Source organism: Nomascus leucogenys, chromosome 9 (genome assembly GCF_006542625.1).
Source record: "Nomascus leucogenys isolate Asia chromosome 9, Asia_NLE_v1, whole genome shotgun sequence".
NCBI classification, from domain to species: Eukaryota; Metazoa; Chordata; class Mammalia; order Primates; family Hylobatidae; genus Nomascus; species Nomascus leucogenys.
The window spans coordinates 84,383,959-84,405,473 of record NC_044389.1 but is presented as its reverse complement, the minus strand read 5'-3'; the positions used below and the strand labels follow the sequence as shown (position 1 = coordinate 84,405,473).

Below are 21,515 nucleotides of genomic sequence, written 5' to 3'. Positions count from 1 at the left end.
ATTAGCTGAAATATTTAAAATTGCTTCAACTAGCAAAACCTTTGTTCTAAAAGACTTTATGTACTTTATATTTACCATGTTCAGCCACCCCATACCACCTTTACAAGAGGTAGATATAAAATCCATAACAGGGTGAGAACTGAGTGTAGGGTTATAGGTCACTCGGATTTATATACAAAAGTGCATTATTTTGTAAAGCAAGAGTTGTGGTTAGTTAGACGAGAATTTGTTTTAAACATATTATAACCAAAAAGTTGTATACCAGAATACTAGCCAACTTGGCACAGAAGATGGGCTATAGTTTTCTCTTCATATCAACCACATGAGTGACATGGAAAAAGGGCTTTTCCCTCTTTCTCCCCAACACCCTTCTGGCCTTTATTTTCTTGCCAATAAATTTAGGGCTTAGATGTGACGATCTCTAATGTTTCACTCAGCTCTAACGTTCTGAGATGTTACCAATTCTTGTTTCCCAAGACACTCCAGGTCCAATGGTGCTGGGAAAAATTCTTAGGTGAGTATGAATTTAAGTAGAATGCTATGTTTTGAGGAAAATATTATTTATAACCTGGGGGGCTTAGACTAACATAAAAATGAGAAAGTTTTAAATCACAGGTCAGTGGTAATTTTTAATCATATGTTGAGACAATCCTTTCCTTATGTGTTTGAATTCTTAAAAAATTTACCTCATGGCCGGGCGTGGTGGCTCACGCTTGTAATCCCAGCACTTTGGGAGGCCGAGGCGGGCGGATCACGAGGTCAGGAGATCGAGACCACGGTGAAATCCCGTCTCTACTAAAAATACAAAAAAATAAAATTAGCCGGGCGTGGTGGCGGGCGCCTGTAGTCCCAGCTACTTGGAGAGGCTGAGGCAGGAGAATGGCGTGAACCCGGGAGGCGGAGCTTGCAGTGAGCTGAGATTGAGCCACTGCACTCCAGCATGGGCGACAGAGCAAGACTCTGTCTCAAAAAAAAAAAAAATTTACCTCATAAATGTTCAAAACATGCTATCAAAGTAATTAGGATATATGTCAACTTTGCTGACTCTCTCCCCAGTGAAATCTTATTTTCTCCTCCTACCTAAAACTGAAATTTGAGAAAAAAGAAATATGGATGCATTATTAGTTGTTGTCACTACCTTTAAACATAAAAAGTCCACAGACAACAAAACAATTTTTGAGGTTTAAAATAATCCCAAAGAATACAAATTTCCCAAATAACACCCTTTTTTAATTTAAACATTGGTAGAATGACTTCTGTAAAATTTTCTCTAGAATATGACATTGAATGAAAAAATTAGCATATCATTAAATATTCAAAATGTTAAGCAAAGCAGAACTAGCGGAAGAGCAGAGGAGGAGGAGAAGGGGAAATTTAATGCGTTCACTTGCACTACTTGTCTTTCCAGGCTGCATCTGCGAGAATAGTCTTCATGTCAACCTCATTTGTGGTCTATTTCAAGCAAAGGGACCCTTCCATAGCTGCCCTTCTTAGAAAATCTGATAAATCTTATATTGAATTATTTCATAAGTGGCTATAGTGATAAAAACCTGTGCAATTAACAACAACATTCATTTTGTGAATGATAAACCACAAATCCCTTGATGGTTGTCCATTAGATGTGAACAGTGAAATGTTATTTAGAGCTGTACAGCCATCATTGATGATAAGGCTTGAAAATAGAGATTTTATATAAAATAAAATACATAGATTCGTATTGTGCTCTGGGCTTTCAGGGGATGATACAGTACAGGATGGTAGCAGTGTGTTTATTTTTCACCAAAACACCTTTCATTAGGTTGCTAACTACATAGCCAACTCTTGAGGGTGCAAAGGTAAATAAGACACAGTCATAGTTTTCATACTGTCCTCTGTTTTGGTGTGTTCATTTAAATAAAGGTCAAATGTGCCATTGGTGCCTACGGATAAGAGGGGATAGGGATGAGGAACCATCAGGAAGGGTCAGAATCACAACTCAATCCTTGTAGCTCTATTCTCCCTGCCTTGTTTCCCCCAGCTTCCCAATTTATACTGTTTAAATCTAATCACGAAAAGGCTCAATAAAGTAAAAAACAAACAAACAAGCAACCACAGTGTAAATAACCCCTTTTTCTAGCCAGCAAATACAGGAAACAGAATGTTTTAACCCTATAAGCAGTCATATTGACTAATCTGAAGCTTAGAGGAAAGATGTATGTAGGTAGCCTCTTTGCAAATTCACCGAGAGAGACTGAGTGCTCCAGTCAGTTCAAAGCCACCATTTAATTGTGCTAGCAGTATTTATAGGTTATTAACTTGAGAAACCTTATCAAATACAGGCCATTACATTTCAACAGGTACATTCAAGAAAGTGTGGACACAGACAGCCACATCAGCCACATAGTATAAAAATCTTTCACCTGAAACCAGTTTACTGCATGGCAGACATATGTAGGTGGAGTTGTGGCATTATTTTTTTATGAAGAATCTGTAAATGGTCAGCCAGAATATATGAGATCACTGACTTGGGTTACAGCTTACTATCCAGATAAGCAGAGATGGAAAGTTGGAAAACACATTGCCGCATGAAGGAAAATGGCGTAAAAATTCTAATTCGGTGGTGGTATTAATAAACGCTTTAGTTTCCAGAGGAGAAAACATTAATTTTCCTTTCAAGTTGTAACAAAAACTTTGTTTGATAGAAGTGTTATCATTGAAAGCATCTCCTAAAGGAAGATTTGGGAAATCCCACTATAAATTTTTTTTCTACTACTAAGGGACCTAACTTTTACCAGAGTAGAACACAAATTGTTTTAATTTGCATATGTCATCTTTTGATACAAACACAAATATTTACATTCTAGAAATGTTTATAATCCAGGAAGGTGAGCCATTCTGAGTGATGACAATTGGTTTGTGGAGCTTGCTCTAATTACAGCTTGAGACCATGGCAATGAGTTTATTAGTAAAACCTGCAGTCACCACTGGGTGGGCAGTCTTCCTCCCTCCTGTTAGCATGAGGCAGCATGTATTGAACAACTATTGCTTGTATAGCACTGGACTGGGGGGTTAGTCTCCTCCCATGAGACTTCATTTGGGATCATCTATTTAATTCTCTTATTACCCATTTGTATGTAATAAGGAAATGGTAAGTATGGACATAACTCTAGTAACATTCTGAGCAATTTTCTTTTGTTTCAAAGAGAAGTAATTTGGGCAGCCAATGGAAGACTCTGCAAACTATAATGAGTTTACTTTTTGGTTCATGCTTAGTGATTATCAAAAGTAACTTCCCTTCCTCTCTCCCTAATCAAGAAATGTTGCTGTCCCAGGAAGTAGCAGTGGGGTCATGATTTGCACTGTTATATTTCACAGGATGATAAAACTTGGTACTCTAATATTTTGTTCTTCCCTAAATTTAAAGATAAGCTATATGATTATGCTCACTTTGAACAAACATTAGAGTTTAATTCTGCTTACAAGATTCAAATTACATAAATGCAGATTGAAAATTCCAAAAGGATAGGGCTGGCCCCTTTATTCTAGATAGCATTAAATAGTGGAAGTTAATAAATACTTTGGAAAAGTCAGGCAAGATGATGTGTTGGCATATGAAACGCATGCAAAAGGGAAGAAGCAAAAGGCATCCTAACTGGGGTGATATGCCAGGTCTACTTTCACCTCTGTGTCTACAGAGTACCTTCCATCACAGGAACTACCATTTCCTACATGCTACCCTGTGCAGGCCACTGTACATATATCGTTTTGGTTCTCATGAAAACTCTGTGAAGTAGGTATTACATTTCTTTAAAACCAAAACCAAAACCAAAAACAAGTGAAGCAAGGTTATGTAATTTGCACAAAGTTACACAACTGTGTCATTCTTCAGTAAAATTCTGTTCCATCTGGCTTCATAATCCTCATGAATTTCACTACACAATGCTGCTGGTCTATTAGGGGAGACTCTTTTCAATTTTCCAACCTCAGGAAGAATTTTATTTTTCTCGAATAGCTACTTACTTAGATTACAAAGAATCACATATTAAAAGTCCTGGTGGAAAATATTCTGAATTCAAGAAATCTAAAGTGACTAAAAAGACAGTAGGTGTGGATAGCTGTTTCATATGGTTGTTTGATGCACCTGTGATTTCATCTTTAAATAATCATTCTCTAAAGTATTTGTTTACTCTGGCTTAACAATGGAAATAATCCAGTTAAGAGTTTCTTAACAGTGTTACTGTTGACACTTCAGACTGGATAATTCTTTGTTATGGGGCTGTCCAGTGCATTGTAATACGTTTAGCAGCATTCTTGGTCTCTGCCTAGTAGATGTCACTAGTACTGTTCTTAGTCTTGACAATCAAAATGTCTCCAGACATTGACAAATGTCTTATGAGAAGCAAATCACTGCCAGGTAAGAACAACTTTTATAGATCAATTAAACTTCTTCCTACAGATGCTTTTATCAAATAGTAACATCATAGGTTAAGTGGAAAAAGACCAGAATTCATTGTGCTGTCAAATGAAAATCTAAGTGCTTGATAATATTCGCATTCATTGTCTTGTGTAATGAAAATCTTTTAATGTCAGTTCACACTACAGGTGATTACTGCCTCCCTTCCATTTTCACTAATATAAAGGAATTGAATTCTTGGAAGATGAGGCTTGAAAAGTTCATCATCATTATGTCGACATGCTAACAGATGGTCTGCAAAGCACTTCTCAGGTTTCATTCAGTATTTCTGTGAAGAAGCCAGGGGATCATGATGTTCTACTGTGAGAATGACAGAAAGAGCAAACAACACCTGGGTTACACGAGCTGACTTGCTCCTCTTCAATGGACAGTATGAACACAGGTCAGAACAATTTCTCCTTTGCAGAGCTACACCAGCACTCTCTCATGGAAAAGAATGAGGCAGAGTCAAGGGAGAAAAACAGGAACATGAGGCTTACAAATAATGATAAATATGTCACTATTCTGAGAGCACCTGTGATATACATACTATGTCCTTAAACTAAATGGTTTGGACAAGGTCACCTAGCCAGGGAGGAGGATCCAAGGCACTTGATCTAAGACCTACTTCAATCCACTTGACCGTATTTCACTAATGAGGACAGAGACCATTATACTCTGTCACATTTACAATGATATGAATAAATTTTCCTAACAGTTTCTACAAGGTCTTTTTTTCTCTTTTTGCATTTCAATTGCATTGTATGTGATCAATTTCAAGTACAAGTGAATTGCAAGTGGAAAATTTCTGAGAGCAACTGAGTTGCACTTGACATTTTGGGGTCCCTGTAGCTGAGTAGCTCTCAAAAAGGTCATATACAACTTTGTTGCACTGCAAAATGCCAAGGGCAACTCAGTAGCAATTGGAAATTGAAAGGGAAATTATATTCTACCCGAAATCAGTCACATGGATTCTGAAGAAAGATCTTTGTTCTATTAATTGTGTGAGAGGCAAATAGAAAATTGCCCATTGATGCTGAAAAATTTTACCCAATAGGCATTCATCTCTTTGCATGATTTATGGACATAGTTTTACTACCAATGTATCTATGCCATGCCAAGTGCTCATTTTCTTTCCCTGATTTGTCTTAAATCAAGAATTCTGTCACTAAAGACCATAAATCCGTGTTAATTCCTCTGTATTCTTCAAGCTTAATGAACCCAATCCTCTTCAATATTACAGGGATAAAAAAAAAAGTAGAGGAAAATATATCTGAAAATAGGCAGACTTCAAAAAATTTTACTTATGAAAATGAGTTATTCTTGTGATTGTTAACCTAAGATCTAGTTTAGTACAACAGCAATGGGATAAAAAATCAGAAACATATCTCTTGATAAAATGAATCAACATGGGTTCAGTTTTTTTTTTTTTTGAGACGGAGTCTCGCTGTGTCACCCAGGCTGGAGTGCAGTGGTGCGATCTCAGCTCACTGCAAGCTCTGCCTCCTGGGGTCATGCCATTTTCCTGCCTAAGCCTCCCAAGTAGCTGGGACTACAGGTGCCCGCCACCATGCCTGGCTAATTTTTTGTATTTTTAGTATAGAGATGGGATTTCACTGTGTTAGCCAGGATGGTCTCAATCTCCTGACCTCGTGATCTGCCCACCTCAGCCTCCCAAAGTGCTGGGATTACAGCTGTGAGCCACCGCGCCCAGCCAACATGGGTTCAGTTTTGCATTAATAAGTTATGTCTCTGGGGTAAGGGGATGATGATGATGGTGAAATAGAGCTTCATGTTTTAAGCTTTGTGGAAGCAGTTAGAGTGCTTAGCTATATATGAATAACCTAGAGCTTTGTCCAGTTCTGTGTGGGCTCTTCCCTTCAAATTGGTAGTGTTTTGGACATAAGATGGTTTAAAGCAGGATAAATTTAGGAATCAGTAGACTGATATAGTCTTCTGATTACCTTCCAGAGTGTTAATGAAATCTTCTGTTCTATCCACATTGATGTGGATCTTGTCACTTCTATCATTTCATTCAGTTAATATTCACCAAATATTCATAGTTTCTACTGTGAATTCAGCACTGATCTTGGCACCAGAGATACAATGGGGAAAAACAGATTAGTTTGGTCTCTTCCTTCATGGATCTTATAGGTTAGAAGGAATAAATAAATATTAACAAGTAATCCAGGAATAAATATATCAGTGATGGAAATTTGTGATGCCATGTGCTCAGGCATGAGATCCAGATTAATCTGGGTCCAAATCCTGCCTCTTCCTCTTCCTGGTTTTATCACTTTGGGCAAGACACTGGCACTTACTGAGCATTAGTTTCTTTATCTCTAAAATGAGGTTATTAATGCCAACTATGTGGGGTTATTGCATGAATTAGCAATTATCATGAAAGCTGCCTAATAATAATTATTATAAGAAGATGACTAAGCCAACTTGTTCTGTTAGAATATAGGGTCTTCCTTCCCTCACACACTCCAGCACTATTATTTTCCCTAACTTCTGATTCCACCAGAATCCAAGAAACAGACACTAAACTGAGAAAAGAAAAAGTAGAATTGTTTTAATTATAATGCGTTGAACATATACCACATGTCAAGTATTGTGCTGGGTATTTTCTAATTTTATATCATTTAAAGATTAACAATCTTTGAAGTATATATCATTTGTATCCTCAGCTTACAGTGAGGAAATTCAATCTCAGATATGTGAATTTGCTTGCTTGGGTAATATCAGCTAAATTTGAATACAAGTCTTTCTGCAAAGCCAGCACGGTTTTCCTTTGCCTAGTTCCTTTGCCATTACTTCTTCAGTTTCTGAAATAGTAAGATGGGATTGTGCATTCCTGTATTTTTCCTCTATCTTCTATTCCAATATTCCAAATCCTTCAATTCTGGCTATGTTAAGACACCCTGAATACACCAATATACAGATACCATTTTTGGACTCTGGCAAGCAATGGGGCCAGAAATTAATCTTCTAATTGAATGGATGGTTTTCTGGGAAATGGTGCAATTTGACTTAATAGATCTGCCCAGGCTAGGGGGGAAAAAAAGGAAAGACGTGAAGAAAGGCTCTGTGAAATGCAAAGAACATCAAGAATGAGATAGCTGATGAGGTAATCTCATCCTAATGTGGGAACAGAATGATCAACAATCAATTGCATAAAAGAAAAAGGCAGGCAAGTATATCCCAGTGAAAGAGAAAAGGAAATAAAAAATGGAAGAGGATTTTGGTGACCTTATTTGTAGTCCAGCTTTTGCTACTTATTTGGGATACAGGGTAAATAACCATAGCTATTTTATATACTTAATTGCAAAAAAATAATTATAGCACTAGTTTTCATCTCCATGTACTACAAATAAAATGAGAGTAAATTATATTGTATGATTGAATTAGAAAGACAACTTATAAATATTGAAGGGTGCCAGTCTTGGGATGGGTGAGATAAGTAACCTTTAAAATTTATTAGAAACTCAAGATCTTTAAGATTCTTTAATGTTTCTACGTGAGCATATACCTACAGGACAAATTGCAACATTGCGTGTACAGAATTTTCATACTTGGTACACAGGTTTTATCATTGGCACTCAATCGATGTTTATGTAACTAATAAATAAATCAATGAGAGGAAAACCATCCAAATGTACTTATGTAACTTGGGGATGGGTTGAAAGCCTAAACCAGTCATAGCCCCAAGTTCTTTCTCCAGTCCTGTGAATTGAAGCACTCACCCATAATGGGAGGTTTCTTCATTAGAGAAATTGAACAGAAGTAGTTTTGGACATGGTACACAAGGCACACTGGGTGGCAGGAATTACACACTAGACTGAAAACAGGGAGAACAAGTTAAATTGTGCATTCTGAATGGTGAAATTTCCCAGTCTTCTTCCTGCATTCTAATCTCAGCGTGCTGGGAACTGGATATGTAAGTGCAGACTACAGTTAGTTGAAGAGTATTCTAGAAAAAGTTAAAAGCATAGGTGAATAGACTTACATAAATAATATTTTGGGGCCATCCAGTGAAAAAGCTGGTTACCTACTTCCTAATTACCCTACAATGCTGTCCATAAGTTAACAAGTAGAGTTTCCACTGAGGCATTTGGTACTTCATTCTTTATTTTTTTACTTTTTTTTATTTTTTGACGGAATCTCACTCTGTCGCTCAGGCTGGAGTGGAGTGGCGCAATCTTGGCTCACTACAACTTCCGACTCCTGGGTTCAAGCGATTCTCCTGCCTCAGCCTCCTGAGTAGCTGAGATTACAGGCACCTACCACCATGCCCGGATAACTTTTTTGTGCTTTTAGTAGAGACGGGGTTACATCATGTTGGCCAGGCTGGTCTTGAACTCCTGACCTCAGGTGATCCACCCGCCTCGGCCTCCCAAAGTGCTGGGATTACAGACATGATCCACCATGCCTGGCCGGTGCTTCATTGTTAAACATGAAAACATAGCTAAGAATAGCCATATTTGATGGAAGTATCAAATGTTACAGGCAGAACAAACAACAAGTAAAGACAACAGAGACAATATGAGAGCAGAAGGAAAAGAAAAGTAAGAACAAAAGAAATTTAAAAACAAATCAAAACAAAATGAAGCAAAATCAGTAACAAAGATATTGAATTGTATCTCTCTGTACCCATGCCACCTAAAAGAGAAAAGAATCCTACAAAAAAGAACAACAGAGAACAAGACAGAGATCTTGGAAAACAAGAATATGACCACCAATAGAAGGATGGGAAGATAACGGCCAAACGGTAGACCAACACCACATGGGATTCCATTCTTGTCCTGAGAAACTCCCTAAGCATTGGAGTATAGGAGATGAGGTATTTCTTCAAAAATTTCTAGAGTATAACTAACTTTTTGTATCAAGCTATATCCACTTTCTCTTTTAAAAGTATTTACTGGTATTTAACAACTTTGTCAAGGAGATAGTAATAACCTAGAGATATTAAACTGTGAGAGACCACCTGAGAATTTCTAGCAAAGGTTCATTCCCTGACTTTATAATCTATAATCTAGACAACTGTTCCAATTCATGTTTTATTTCAGCTGAAACAGTTGATTAATTTGCTATAGTTTCCTAATTTGTTATAGTTTCTTGAACAATATCAAGAGTAGATCATCATTAAATAAGTGTGTTTTATACTGATAAATACTTTACACATGCTTGCTAAATTTTCTTATATGAATCTCTCAATACATGCAGCTTAAGGAATAGAATGGTTTCTTTTGAAAATATTAAGTGTATATGAGTAATTATGCTTCTCTTAGGTGGATCTGTGGCATATATTTAAATGTTCTTGTGTTGCATATTATTTATAGGAGTTGAGTGTCTTTCTTATAGAATTAGGAAGGAAGTATCAAGTAGAATTTCTACATGTATGCTATGGTTTCATGTTCCCTGGAAGACTTGTCATTATCCTTCTTAATGAGGAAGTAGAAACCGGAACCCAGTCCATCATTCTTATTTTCTTTACTCGCTATGTTTCTAAATTTAAAAATGAGCCAGTACATGGGCAAAGACTTCATGTCTAAAACACCAAAAGCAATGACAACAAAAGACAAAATTGACAAATGGGATCTAATTAAACTAAAGCGCTTCTGCACAGCAAAAGAAATTATCATCAGAGTGAACAGGCAACCTACAGAATGGGAGAAAATTTTGGCAATTTATGCATCTGACAAAGGGCTAATATCCAGAATCTACAAAGAACTGAAATAAATTTACAAGAAAAAAACAACCCCTCATCAAAAAAGTGGGCAAAGGATATGAACAGACACTTCTCAAAAGAAGACATTTATGCAGCCAATAGACACTTGAAAAAACAGTCATCATCACTGGTCATTAGAGAAATGCAAATCAAAGCCACAGTGAGATACCATCTCATATCAGTTAGAATGGCAACCATTAAAAAGTCAGGAAACAACAGATGCTGGTGAGGATGTGGAGAAACAGGGATGCTTTTACACTGTTGTTGGGAGTGTAAATTAGTTCAATCATTGTGGAAGACAGTGAGGTGATTCCTCAAGGATCTAGAACTAGAAATACCATTTGACCCAGCAATCCCATTACTGGGTATATACCCAAAGTATTATAAATCATTCTACTGTAAAGACACATGCACATGTATGTTTATTGTGGCACTATTCACAATAGCAAAGACTTGGAACCAACCCAAATGTCCATCAATAGTAGACTGGATAAAGAAAATGTGGCATATATACACCATGGACACTATGCAGCCATAAAAAAGGATGAGTTCATGTCCCTTGCAGGGACATGGATGAAGCTGGAAACCATCATTCTCAGCAAACTAACACAAGAACAGAAAACCAAACACCGCATGTTCTCACTCATAAGTGGGAGCTGAACGATGAGAACACATGGACACAGGGTGGAGAATATTACACACTGGGGCCTGTTGTGGGGTGGGGGGCTGGGGGAGGGATAACATTAGGAGAAATACCTAATGTAGGTGACGGGTTGATGAGTACAGCAGACTACCATGGCACGTGTATACCTACATAACAAAACTGCACATTCTGCACATGTACCCCAGAACTTAAAGTATAATGATAATAAAAAAAAAAACTCAGTGAAAAAAAATGAGCCAGTATGGCTTAGCTGTGACTTGAAAAAAAATGTTTAATCTTTGGCGTTTTAGAGCACTAATTGCATCACCTTATCCCCTCCTCCCATCCTCAAAATTTTGGACAAAAAAAATTAACAAGTAACAAACAACAGTGATAATTACCTTGAGCTATGTAAGGTGTAGTTTCCTCTTTTGGAGGTATATTTGTGGGTCGGGGTGTGGGGGCAGGAGGTCTATTTATAATGAAGGATCGACTCCCAGTTTTTTTCTTTATACTCAGATTGGCCAATATCATGTCATATTCACTGTCATCAATCTCAGCGAAAGTATATGGGTCTTCCTCCGCCTCCTGCTCTTTTTCATCTTCTTTCTTCTCTTTTTCTCCTTTGGGTTCATCTCCTGTTTCTTGTCTAACACCAGGATCACCCCAGTTTTGACTTCTTTCCATTTGGCCTTCCACCATTGTCCCTGTTTATGAAATATTTACATTGTGTTTACTCTTCTGTTATATGCAATATTATTGGTGTCCATCTGTCACTTTTTTGAGCTTCCCAAGGTGGCTTAGTCAAGTGCCACAGGAGACAATATTAGAGAAGAGCTCGTGACTCCAGGAGAATAATTTATATGTCACCCCCTAAATGCAGAAAAAGTGAGCTGTGTAACTTACTAACAAATCATCCTGCAGTTTGTAATTTAAATTGTATTAAGAAAAATACATGTATTAAAAAAATCCATGTGCTTAAGACATGGATTTTTTTAAAACATTTAAATACTTTCCATATTATTTTGTGTAGAGAGAGATATATATATAAAATATATTATTTTATATATTATTTCATATATAAGTATTTAATGTATAAAATATAATTATCTATATTATATATATTAAATATACCTTTATGTATTATTTTATATTATATATACTTTTACATATAAAGAATGATTTCATATCAGGAAATCGAGTTATAAATCTATGTCTCAAACTCCACAGCTTTGAAAACTTGTGCTTTTCAAGCATAATATTCTTAGATTTTTTTCATTTGAAGTTGTTTCATGTTTCATATTGCTTGCACTGGATATTTCACCTAAAATTTAATTTCTCTGAAAATGATACGGAGAAATAGCCAAAGGCACCATTAGTCGGTTTCATAGCAGTCGGTCTTTGACTATGACAAACTGACCTTCAAAAATGCAGCTCTTGTTTTCTACAAGCCAACATGGGCCTTATTCATAGATAAAGGACACTGGCCAGTGGCTTCTGTGCCTAATCCCAGTGCTTTGGGAGGCTGAAGTAAGAGAATAGCTGGAGGCCAGGAACTTGAGAGCAGCCTAGTGAGACCTAGTATCTACAAAAATAAAAGAATTAGCTAGGCGGCCAGTACTCCTAGCTACTCCAGAAACTGAGGAGAGAGGATTGCTTTAGCCAAAGAGTTTGAGGCTATAGTGAGCTATAAGCACGCCATTGCACTCCAGACTGGGCAACAGAGCGAGATCGTGCCTCAAAAATAAAAACAAAAAAATAAACAAATAAAAAACATAGATGACAGACACTGAAAGTAGAGTTCATGACATAAAAGACAGCATGGATGATCAATGGTGTGAGAATGAATTCACATGAAAAGAATAAAATTATAGGTTTCAGAGTCTTTGATGGTTTTTACATTCAGTAATATCTTGACATATTTTTATAAGAATATGTTAAAATATTTTTGTAGCAGTTATTAATAAGACAAAGATATAATATGCTTTGATTAACAAGTAAATTAAAAAGAATTTCAATGGCTCTCTACCAGGCCAATGAAGGCTTTTTCTTTCATTTTCATTCTTTTTTGAATTTGCCCTTTGTTTGGTGAGAATCTGATACTCCCAAAATTAGTTTACTTACAAAGATTTTAGTGGAAAAACTTAAAAGGGGAAAGACAAGTAGCAGAGCAGAATAAAATGAGATTCAGCAATTGCCTTCGGTAAGTTTATGAGGCGAAATTAAGATAATCTCCCAACAGAGTCTTAACTCTTATAGTTTCATTTAGTTTAACTTAAGAAGTGTTAATTACTGATGTGCCTAGCACTAACTTTCAATTCACCACGGCTTGCCTTTTATCCTATGAATAATATGGTTTTAAGATTTTGACTTTAAGGCCGGGCGCGGTGGCTTGTAATCCCAGCACTTTGGGAGGCCGAGGCGGGCGGATCACGAGGTCAGGAGATCGAGACCACGGTGAAACCCCGTCTTTACTAAAAATACAAAAAATTAGCCGGGCGTGGTGGCGGGTGCCTGTAGTCCCAGCTACTCGGAGAGGCTGAGGCAGGAGAATGGCGTGAACCTGGGAGGCGGAGCTTGCAGTGAGCCGAGATTGCGCCACTGCACTCCAGCCTGGGTGACAGAGCGAGACTCCGTCTCAAAAAAAAAAAAAAAAAGATTTTGACTTTATGACTTCTGGTTCACTGACAGCAACACAGGTAAAACTGGATTAAGTGTGTGGGAACCACTTTTTCAGTGTTTCATTTTTAGCGGAATGTGTCAACCATTTTACATTTATGAACCGATTTCCTGAGCTCTTAACTCTGTTTCCCCACCCACCTCTCTTCCCAACTATTTCTAAAGTTGGCCTTGCACTAGAAATAATACATTTTACTTTTTATTTTCCAAAGTATCAGATAATACTTTTCAGTTAAGAGTGGGACCTAAGCTTTCTCAATTCAGGTGGTATATTAATAAAGAAAGATTAAAACAAATCACTTCTGTAATTCCAACTTTTGAAGTAATTGGGGCAAGACTGTATAAAAAAGAGAAAAATCCTAATAGCCTAGGAGACCTGTTAATAGAAGTAACTGACACATTCTAATTATAGGGCTTCTTGGAACTGAGTCAAGGAGGGATCTGATAATTACTTTCCAAGATTCTTGGGAAGTTAAAAAGAAACAATGGGTTCTTTATAAACTATAAAGTGCTCTATAGTATTAAATGTTATTAGTTTCTCCAATGAAGAAGTCTGTAAATCCATGGTGAGGAATTTGATGCCTACAGCACTGAGGAGATGGCTATTTTTTTTTTTTTCCTTCAGTAACTTGATGGCAGATGGAAGCTACTCATAAAGAACAACTCCTGAAGGTATCCCTAGCCAAAGAAGACATACAAAGTCTCTGGCAAAAAAATAAGTGACAGCTTACAGCCTTGCATTTAAAGACCAACAAAACATTTTTAAGAAAAAATGCCAGCATTTTATTATCCACTTCTAATATCAGTACTATGAAAAGATAAGATAAAAGTAACACTGAATATAAAATGTAAAAATAGGGTTTTTAAATTAAATAAGTGAGTTTTTATTTTATTTTGCTTTTTGTATTTGCTAGTTTTCAGGAGATATATTAGCCAAGATTACATTTCTGATCTTAGATATCTCATGAAGACCCTTGGTAGAGTCGTTTTAGACCTGCTAACCAACATACCATATATAGAAATTTACATTAGGAAAAATATGATTTAATATTAGCACTTTTAAGAGAAATAATCTGACACAAGACAATTTTACCTTCTTGACAATTAATTTCATTATAACAAATTACTCAGATCTGAAAAAATGAGAAAAATATGCCAGAATTTTGTAGTCAGTGTACTACTAACTTATGATGTTTTCTCCCCTAACCACTAAATATTAATATATCTACTTCATGGATAAATGTTAAGGGTCCACAAGACCTTCAAATATAGTAGGTAATAAATATCTGTTGAATGAATGAATGAATCAGAGGAATATCCATTAGGCTTCAGAGCTTTCAATTAAGCAGTACTTTCCATCTCTAAATACAGTGCATAAGCTTAATAAAGCTTATGTTGGTAAACCTGAGTCTTCATAGAGAGCCTTCAAGGACACAAATGCTAAATTCCTTTTTTTTTTTTTTTTTTTTTGAGATGGAGTCTCATTCTTGTTGCCCAGGCTGGGGTGCAGTGGCATGATCTTGGCTCACTGCAACCTCTGCCTCCCAGGCTCAAGCGATTCTCCTGCCTCAGCCTCCCCAGTAGCTGGCATTACAGGCGCACGCCCAGCTAATTTTTGTATTTTTAGTAGAGATGGGGTTTCACCATGTTGGCCAGACTGGTCTCGAACTCCTGACCTCAGGTGATCCACCCGCCTCGGCCTCCCAAAGTGCTGGGATTACAGGCATGAGCCACTGTGCCCAGCCCAAATACTAAATTTCACTGCTTAAAAATTTACTTTTTGAAACAAGGTCATGTTTTTGTACTTTGTAGCCTTCTAGGACCCAACAACTAAATTATAGTGAAAATGGGGTTTTGATAAGGAGTTTTTTTTTCAACTAAATTGTCTTCTTAAGAACATTTTATTTGGAAAATAAATATAAATTTGGAAAGTTCATATGAAATAATGATCAAAAAGTAGATGATAATTTGTGACTGTAAGAGTGAGCCTGGAGCTGGGAGTTTGTCAGGCTGTTGAACACTCCAGGCAGATAAAACTAATGTGGAAGCTCCTCTTCATGTGCTCTGCAAGGACAGATTCCCCACACCCACTTTCCACACCCCAATTCCTTCACCTGGGAACAAATGCCAGTGACAGCTATGTTGACTCTTCTTCCACTTGGATAGTGTATACAGTGTTTTTAAACTTTGGTGTCAGTGCAGTATGGGACAAACCCTTTAATGCTTAATTCTCCCACAGCTACCAAGTGATTAAAGTACCCAAATTCATCTGAAAATTCTCGATCATTAGCATTTCACTTTTTGTCTGAAGACTGAGAGTATGTTTTAAAAGCAATGTTGTATTTCCTTTTCCACAGATTGCCTGAGGTTCATTTTACATGAAGAACTACAAACTCCTTCCAAGTTTTATTTTCTTAAAGCTTTGGAATGAGACAAGGAAGAAAGAAAGAAACAGAGAAAAAGTGAGAGAAGGAAGGAAGAAAGGGAAGGAGGGAGAGAGGGAGGAAGGAAGGAAGGAAGGAAGGAAGGAAGGAAGGAAGGAAGGAAGGAAGGAAATAAAGAAAAGAAAAAGGTAGAGGTAGGTATCTCTTACCTCATTTCCCAGGCCTTAGTTTTTAAAGAATAGGAAGAATGTTGCTCTTGGTTTCAAAAGCTGATCTGCTCTGTATAGATTTGCCACTGCAATATTTGCTATGTAAGCCTGTCAAAGATTTGTCTTTGTTTTGTTTTTTTTCTAACCTTAAACTTACCTGGTAAGGTGAAGTGAGGTCTTTCCAGTTGGAAGGCATTAGCTACAGGTCGTGGCGGCAGGAGAGGAGGTCTGCTGCTCATGAGTGGCTCTTGTGAGTTATTTTCTGGATCGGCACCAGGAATGAACACATACAAGTCATCATACTGGTCCTCAGAATTCTCACTGCCAACCTCTAGTGGGCTGTGCTTGGCCTCCATGCCTGATCCATTCTGTTTTCCTTCCCCTTCCATTTCACTTGCCTCAGCTCCATCTGCACTCTGCCTGTATGTCTTCCTGCTTTCAAGATGAAATGCTGGGTTCTGTGTGGCTGTTTATGATGAAGATTGCATGACTTCATTTAAACACACCATCTGAAGGCATTTCATATTTTGTAAAATTGTACAGAAATAGTAGTACTGCTAATAAAACTTTTATGACCTGATATAGTGAAAAGCTGTCAAATGTGTAACTTTTCGTGAACAGTCATTTATTTCTGGGCTTTTAAAATACTTGACAAATGAACAGTCAAAGCTCCATTATATCTTGCTATCTGTGTATATGACACACTCATGCAGATAACGATATTCTGATTCTTTAGAGTTATTGTTTGAACAAATTCATGTATTTGATAGCATCCTTGCATTTTTATTAGAAAACAATATAACTGACCCAATAAAATAATAAATGATGGAAAACATAAAGAAAAAAGACACAAACCTTTACTTGCTTGTAAATGATAAAAAGAAATGAATCTATGACTCTTATTTAGTTATTTTAATATATATTGATCTTTACAGATAACTATAATAATTTTATAATTCCTTATAGTAAATCATTTTCAGATACTATATTAACTTTGGAACTATTACTTGGGAAAAGTTAATTTTTTTTGGTGAGAAAGGCATGTAAATCACCAACAGTAGGTAAATCTTTCTGAGGATCAGTTCTTTACCTACAAATGCATTCTACCCAGAAATTTAACCAAATGATCCAAATTCCCTCTACTCTGACAACCATACCATTATTTGTTTTTATATTATATACAGTGAATGCTCTTCAAACACTCAGGAAGAAAGCAGAAAAAAAGAAATTATAATGTAATGACTTTAAATCTTCAGGAAAAACTTTTGTTAAATTTTCTTTATAAAAATATTCTCTAAATAAAGGATTCAAAAAATTTAAAACAGTCTTTTGGAATTCCTAAACAGACTTCGGAACCTCTGCAACAGACCTTTGAATATGTGAATTGTTTTCCTTGTCAAGGCAAGAAATTGCTGTATTAAAATGTTGCTAAGCTAAAATATAGCTTAAAATCCCAAACAGCACAATGTAGAGAAGAAAGACTTCTTTAAAATGAAGATTACACTGTAGAATGTAGAAAAATCATGCCCATGATGGTAGCCCATATTATTATATGGAATTTTCTTTTTTTGTTTTTCTATTCTTTCACATGAGAAAGAAGAAAGATACAGTTTCCAGTACTAGAACTAAGCCAAGATTCTTTAATTACCAGCCTGGGCAAAGTGGATAGTTATTTGTTTTTGTACAATCTATCTGCACAGATCTCATTCATCTTTCTATCCTTAACACAAAACACTAAGCCTGAAATAAAGTAGTCTCTAGAAATGCTGATGGAGTAGATGATGGAATGGATGGAAAAAATTATTGCTCAGGCTAGCAAAGGAACTTTATTATTTCTGTATGGGCAAATCAGTCATCAACTCAGAATTACACTCATGCTATAGGAAATTACTCTTAGCCACACTTCTGCTTATATATTCAGTGTTTCTTAATACTGAATAAGCAACAGAATCTGAATGGTACTTGTCGTCAAATATGCCCAAACTTGGGTTTCAGCCCTGGAAAGTCAGATTTAATGAGTTGGTGTGTTTTAGCATGCTTTGTCATAATGGTAATACCAATGGAAATCCGCTGAGCTAGGGTTCTGTGCTTCACCCTCTCACTCATGAAAGAGACTGGCTTGAGCCCAGTCATACAGTTTCATATACAAGAGAGTTTGTAGTTTCAAACAGCAAAAGTGAAATTTTTCTTTATAAAGAATTGAAATAATATTTTATTATTACAGTCAATTCTTCTGAAAATTAAACGTCATGATAAATATATGGTCATTTTCAATCATGGCCTTTATAATCACTATTATTATAATTTAAATGATAAGATGTATAACTTTAATGCTTGGTGCATTAATCCATTATTAATTTGATATTTAGCATTTTTTTGTGTCCTGCAATAACTTGAAGAGTTTACTTATTTTGCCAAAGTATGCTAGTGAAGGCATTTACTTGTATTTAACTTTATCTGATTTGCAGGTCCCCATCATTTGAAAAACTTGTGGTCAATAATGTTTCATTGGGCATAGACTATGTTCTGTTACAGGTACTGGGGATACAATCAAAACAGTGAATAAAAAGCCCTAATCCCTTTGAGCATGTGATTTAGAAAGAGAATACAGGCAATAAACAACCAGATAAATAATATATAATATTAAATGTTGATAAGTGCAATGAAGAAAAGGAGCAGGTAAAGTGAAATGAAGAGGAGGGTGTCATAAAACGAAGAAAGAAGTGATGAAGCAAGCCTTGAGCATATAAGGAGAAAGTGTACAGAAAGAATAGAAAGTGCAAATGCCCTGAGGCAGGCACATTATTGGTTTGTGAATGAGCAAGAGAATGGTGAGAGATGGGAACACAAAGATTAGGGCCTTGTAGGGGATGAGAAAGGTTATTAGTACAATGGGGAGGTATTGGAGGATTTGGAGCAGAAAAGTGTTTAGTCCTTCATGAAGGGTGTTTAGTCCTTTCAAGAAGCATAGAATATCAGAGGCAGCAAATGTGGAAGTTGCTATTGAAGGCTTTCTCTACATTATTTAGCAGCATTTCTTCTATCTCTACCCAATAAATACCAGTAGCAGTCCTCCCTCCCGAATCATAACAATAGAAAAATTTCCGTTCATTGCCAAGCTTGCAATGTAGAAGTGACAATGACCCTCCAGTTCTCCACTGTGTTATTGCAGTAAACAAGGGGAGAACTGATGACGGTGTGGACTAGGATAATGAAAGGGGAGAGAAATGGCTGAATGCTGGGAATGCTTTGAAGGTAGAGTCAACAGTATTGTAAGACTGATTGCATATGGGGTAGGAGAGAAAGTAAAAATGCCAAGGATGACTTTCAAGGATTTTTTAACTGACTTGAACAAAGGAGGGAAGGAGTTTTCACTTACTGAGGTGGGGAAGTCAGCAGGTAGAGAGGTTTGGCAATGGCAGGAATCAGAATTTTGAAAAATGTTGGATGTGAGATTCCTATCAAACATGCTGGTGAAGCTGTTGAGCTGTATGCCAATAAAACCTGGCATAATGGGTGGAGTTTACATACACATATAAACATGTATATACACATTTATATATATATATAAATACATTATATATAAATACATTTATATATTTATATATACATGTATATATGTGTGTGTATATGTATATATACATGCGTATATGTGTATATATGTATATATACATGTATATATGTGTATATATATATGTTTATATACACATATATGTTTATATACATGTAGGAACATCCTGAATTATTCTTCAGACATTAGAATGTAGAATCACAGATATTAGAGCCAGGAAAGACCTTAGAGAGTATTCTAGTTTAATAGTCTCATTTCATAACTGAGAAAACTAAGGTCTGCAAATAATGTGGTTATATGTTTTTAAAAAACTTTAAAAATGTAGTTGTCAAATAGTCTACATAGTCATAACAGAGTTATTTGTGTATTCCCTCTGGGTAGGAAAAATCAGTATTTGATTATTAAAACTTGAACTTATTAAAAGTATTTAAATTAGCAATATGATGTAGTAGTGTCTCTATTACAAATTAAAAGCCAATCAGTTAATTAAATACCGTGTCACATTCTCTTCAGTCTTGCTTTTTCAGTTACATCTTCCATAAGTCACATATATATGTGATATATATATGAATATGTCATATATATATATATACAACATAGAAAAACTTACAAGGAATATATGTGGAAAATGAGGCAATATCCTCTTCATAATCATTTTCTTGCTCATTATTTATGTCAATTTCTTGGATCTGAAAAAATAATGTAATTTTTAATATGTATTAATCTTAATAAATATGCACTGGATGCCTGTGCAAATAAGAAATAGTTTCTGTTTTTATTTAAATACTTTACTATATTACAGATCTTGGATAATATATTTGTGCCATCTATAAATGCTCAATGGCACATATTACTAAAAGTATAACGAAGGAAATAGTACATTTATAATAAACAATGAATTGCTTTAAAAATAAAACTTATTGAAATAACTTTAAGATGCAAAGGAGGCAATAATCATTAAGTTTAAGTGTAATAAAGAAGTTCTGAATAAAACTGAACACGACTATTTCTCTTGAAAACTATGAGCTTTTCTTCCTTTTGAACATTTCTATATTTTTACAGTTCAAAAGATATTCTTAATTACAATTACCGTAATACAGTGAAGGACAATGAAATTATAAAGTGGTTTATTCTCCATCTTTACAAAAAAAGAAATAAATCCAGTAAGGGTACTTCTCTTTATTTGTCTTTCTGAAAACAGTTCCACTATATGTACTTCAAAGGTAGAATTAACTGAGAAAGGACAGAAACCTCTTATCTCCAGAATTGCTAGTCTTTGTTTATAATCTCTGAAAGAGACATGGAATCTACAGTTGTGGTGCATACTGGTGCTCAGAGAGAAAGCTAATACTAGTGATGGTTCTATTTGTGCAAAAGCATCTAGGAAAAGGGATGCAGATTGACTGGATTTAACATAGGACGTGTTTTGTTACCATGAACTCCAAGGGGTTATTCAAATGACTTACGTTTCTGTTCTTAAAAAATGAATTGAAATAATTTAGGCCATTTGTTCTGCATTTGAAATGTCCCTTCAAAAATTAGAAGCATCCATATTAAAGCATTTTGAAATTTATAGTAGCTTTGATATGCAAAGGTATTTCACCTGCATTTTGACTTTGTCAATTAAGTTTATCACCCGCTTTGGCCAAAGAGAGCCCAATGGAACTCATTAATTTTTTTTTAAACACTAATGCCCTCCAGAGAAACAAAACAGTCCCTAATTTCCCATGGAATTTTGAAAATTAAATATTTTCAGTATTTTTTACTGAGCCTGATGCAATAACTCATTTTATATTTCAATTATATTTTCCCTTTGATGGACTCCACTAAATTCTAATATGAAAAATTGTGTAGTTTTAGTAGGAG

The 21,515-nt window shown here is 35.8% G+C and overlaps 1 protein-coding gene across 2 annotated transcripts in view; it reads right to left on the bottom strand.

Annotated features, from left to right (window-relative positions):
• BANK1 (B cell scaffold protein with ankyrin repeats 1) overlaps positions 1-21,515 on the bottom strand; it is a 286,645-nt gene that overhangs the window by 37,830 nt on the left and 227,300 nt on the right. Inside the window, exons 8-10 of one of the 2 annotated variants that reach the window (XM_003257482.2) lie at positions 20,260-20,338; positions 16,236-16,544; positions 11,208-11,513 (exon numbers count right to left, since the gene is read on the bottom strand). In XM_003257482.2, the coding sequence (XP_003257530.2) occupies positions 11,208-11,513; positions 16,236-16,544; positions 20,260-20,338 (694 nt within the window). The remainder of the gene's footprint in view (positions 1-11,207; positions 11,514-16,235; positions 16,545-20,259; positions 20,339-21,515) is intronic. The other variant, XM_030819171.1, reaches the window with a different exon arrangement.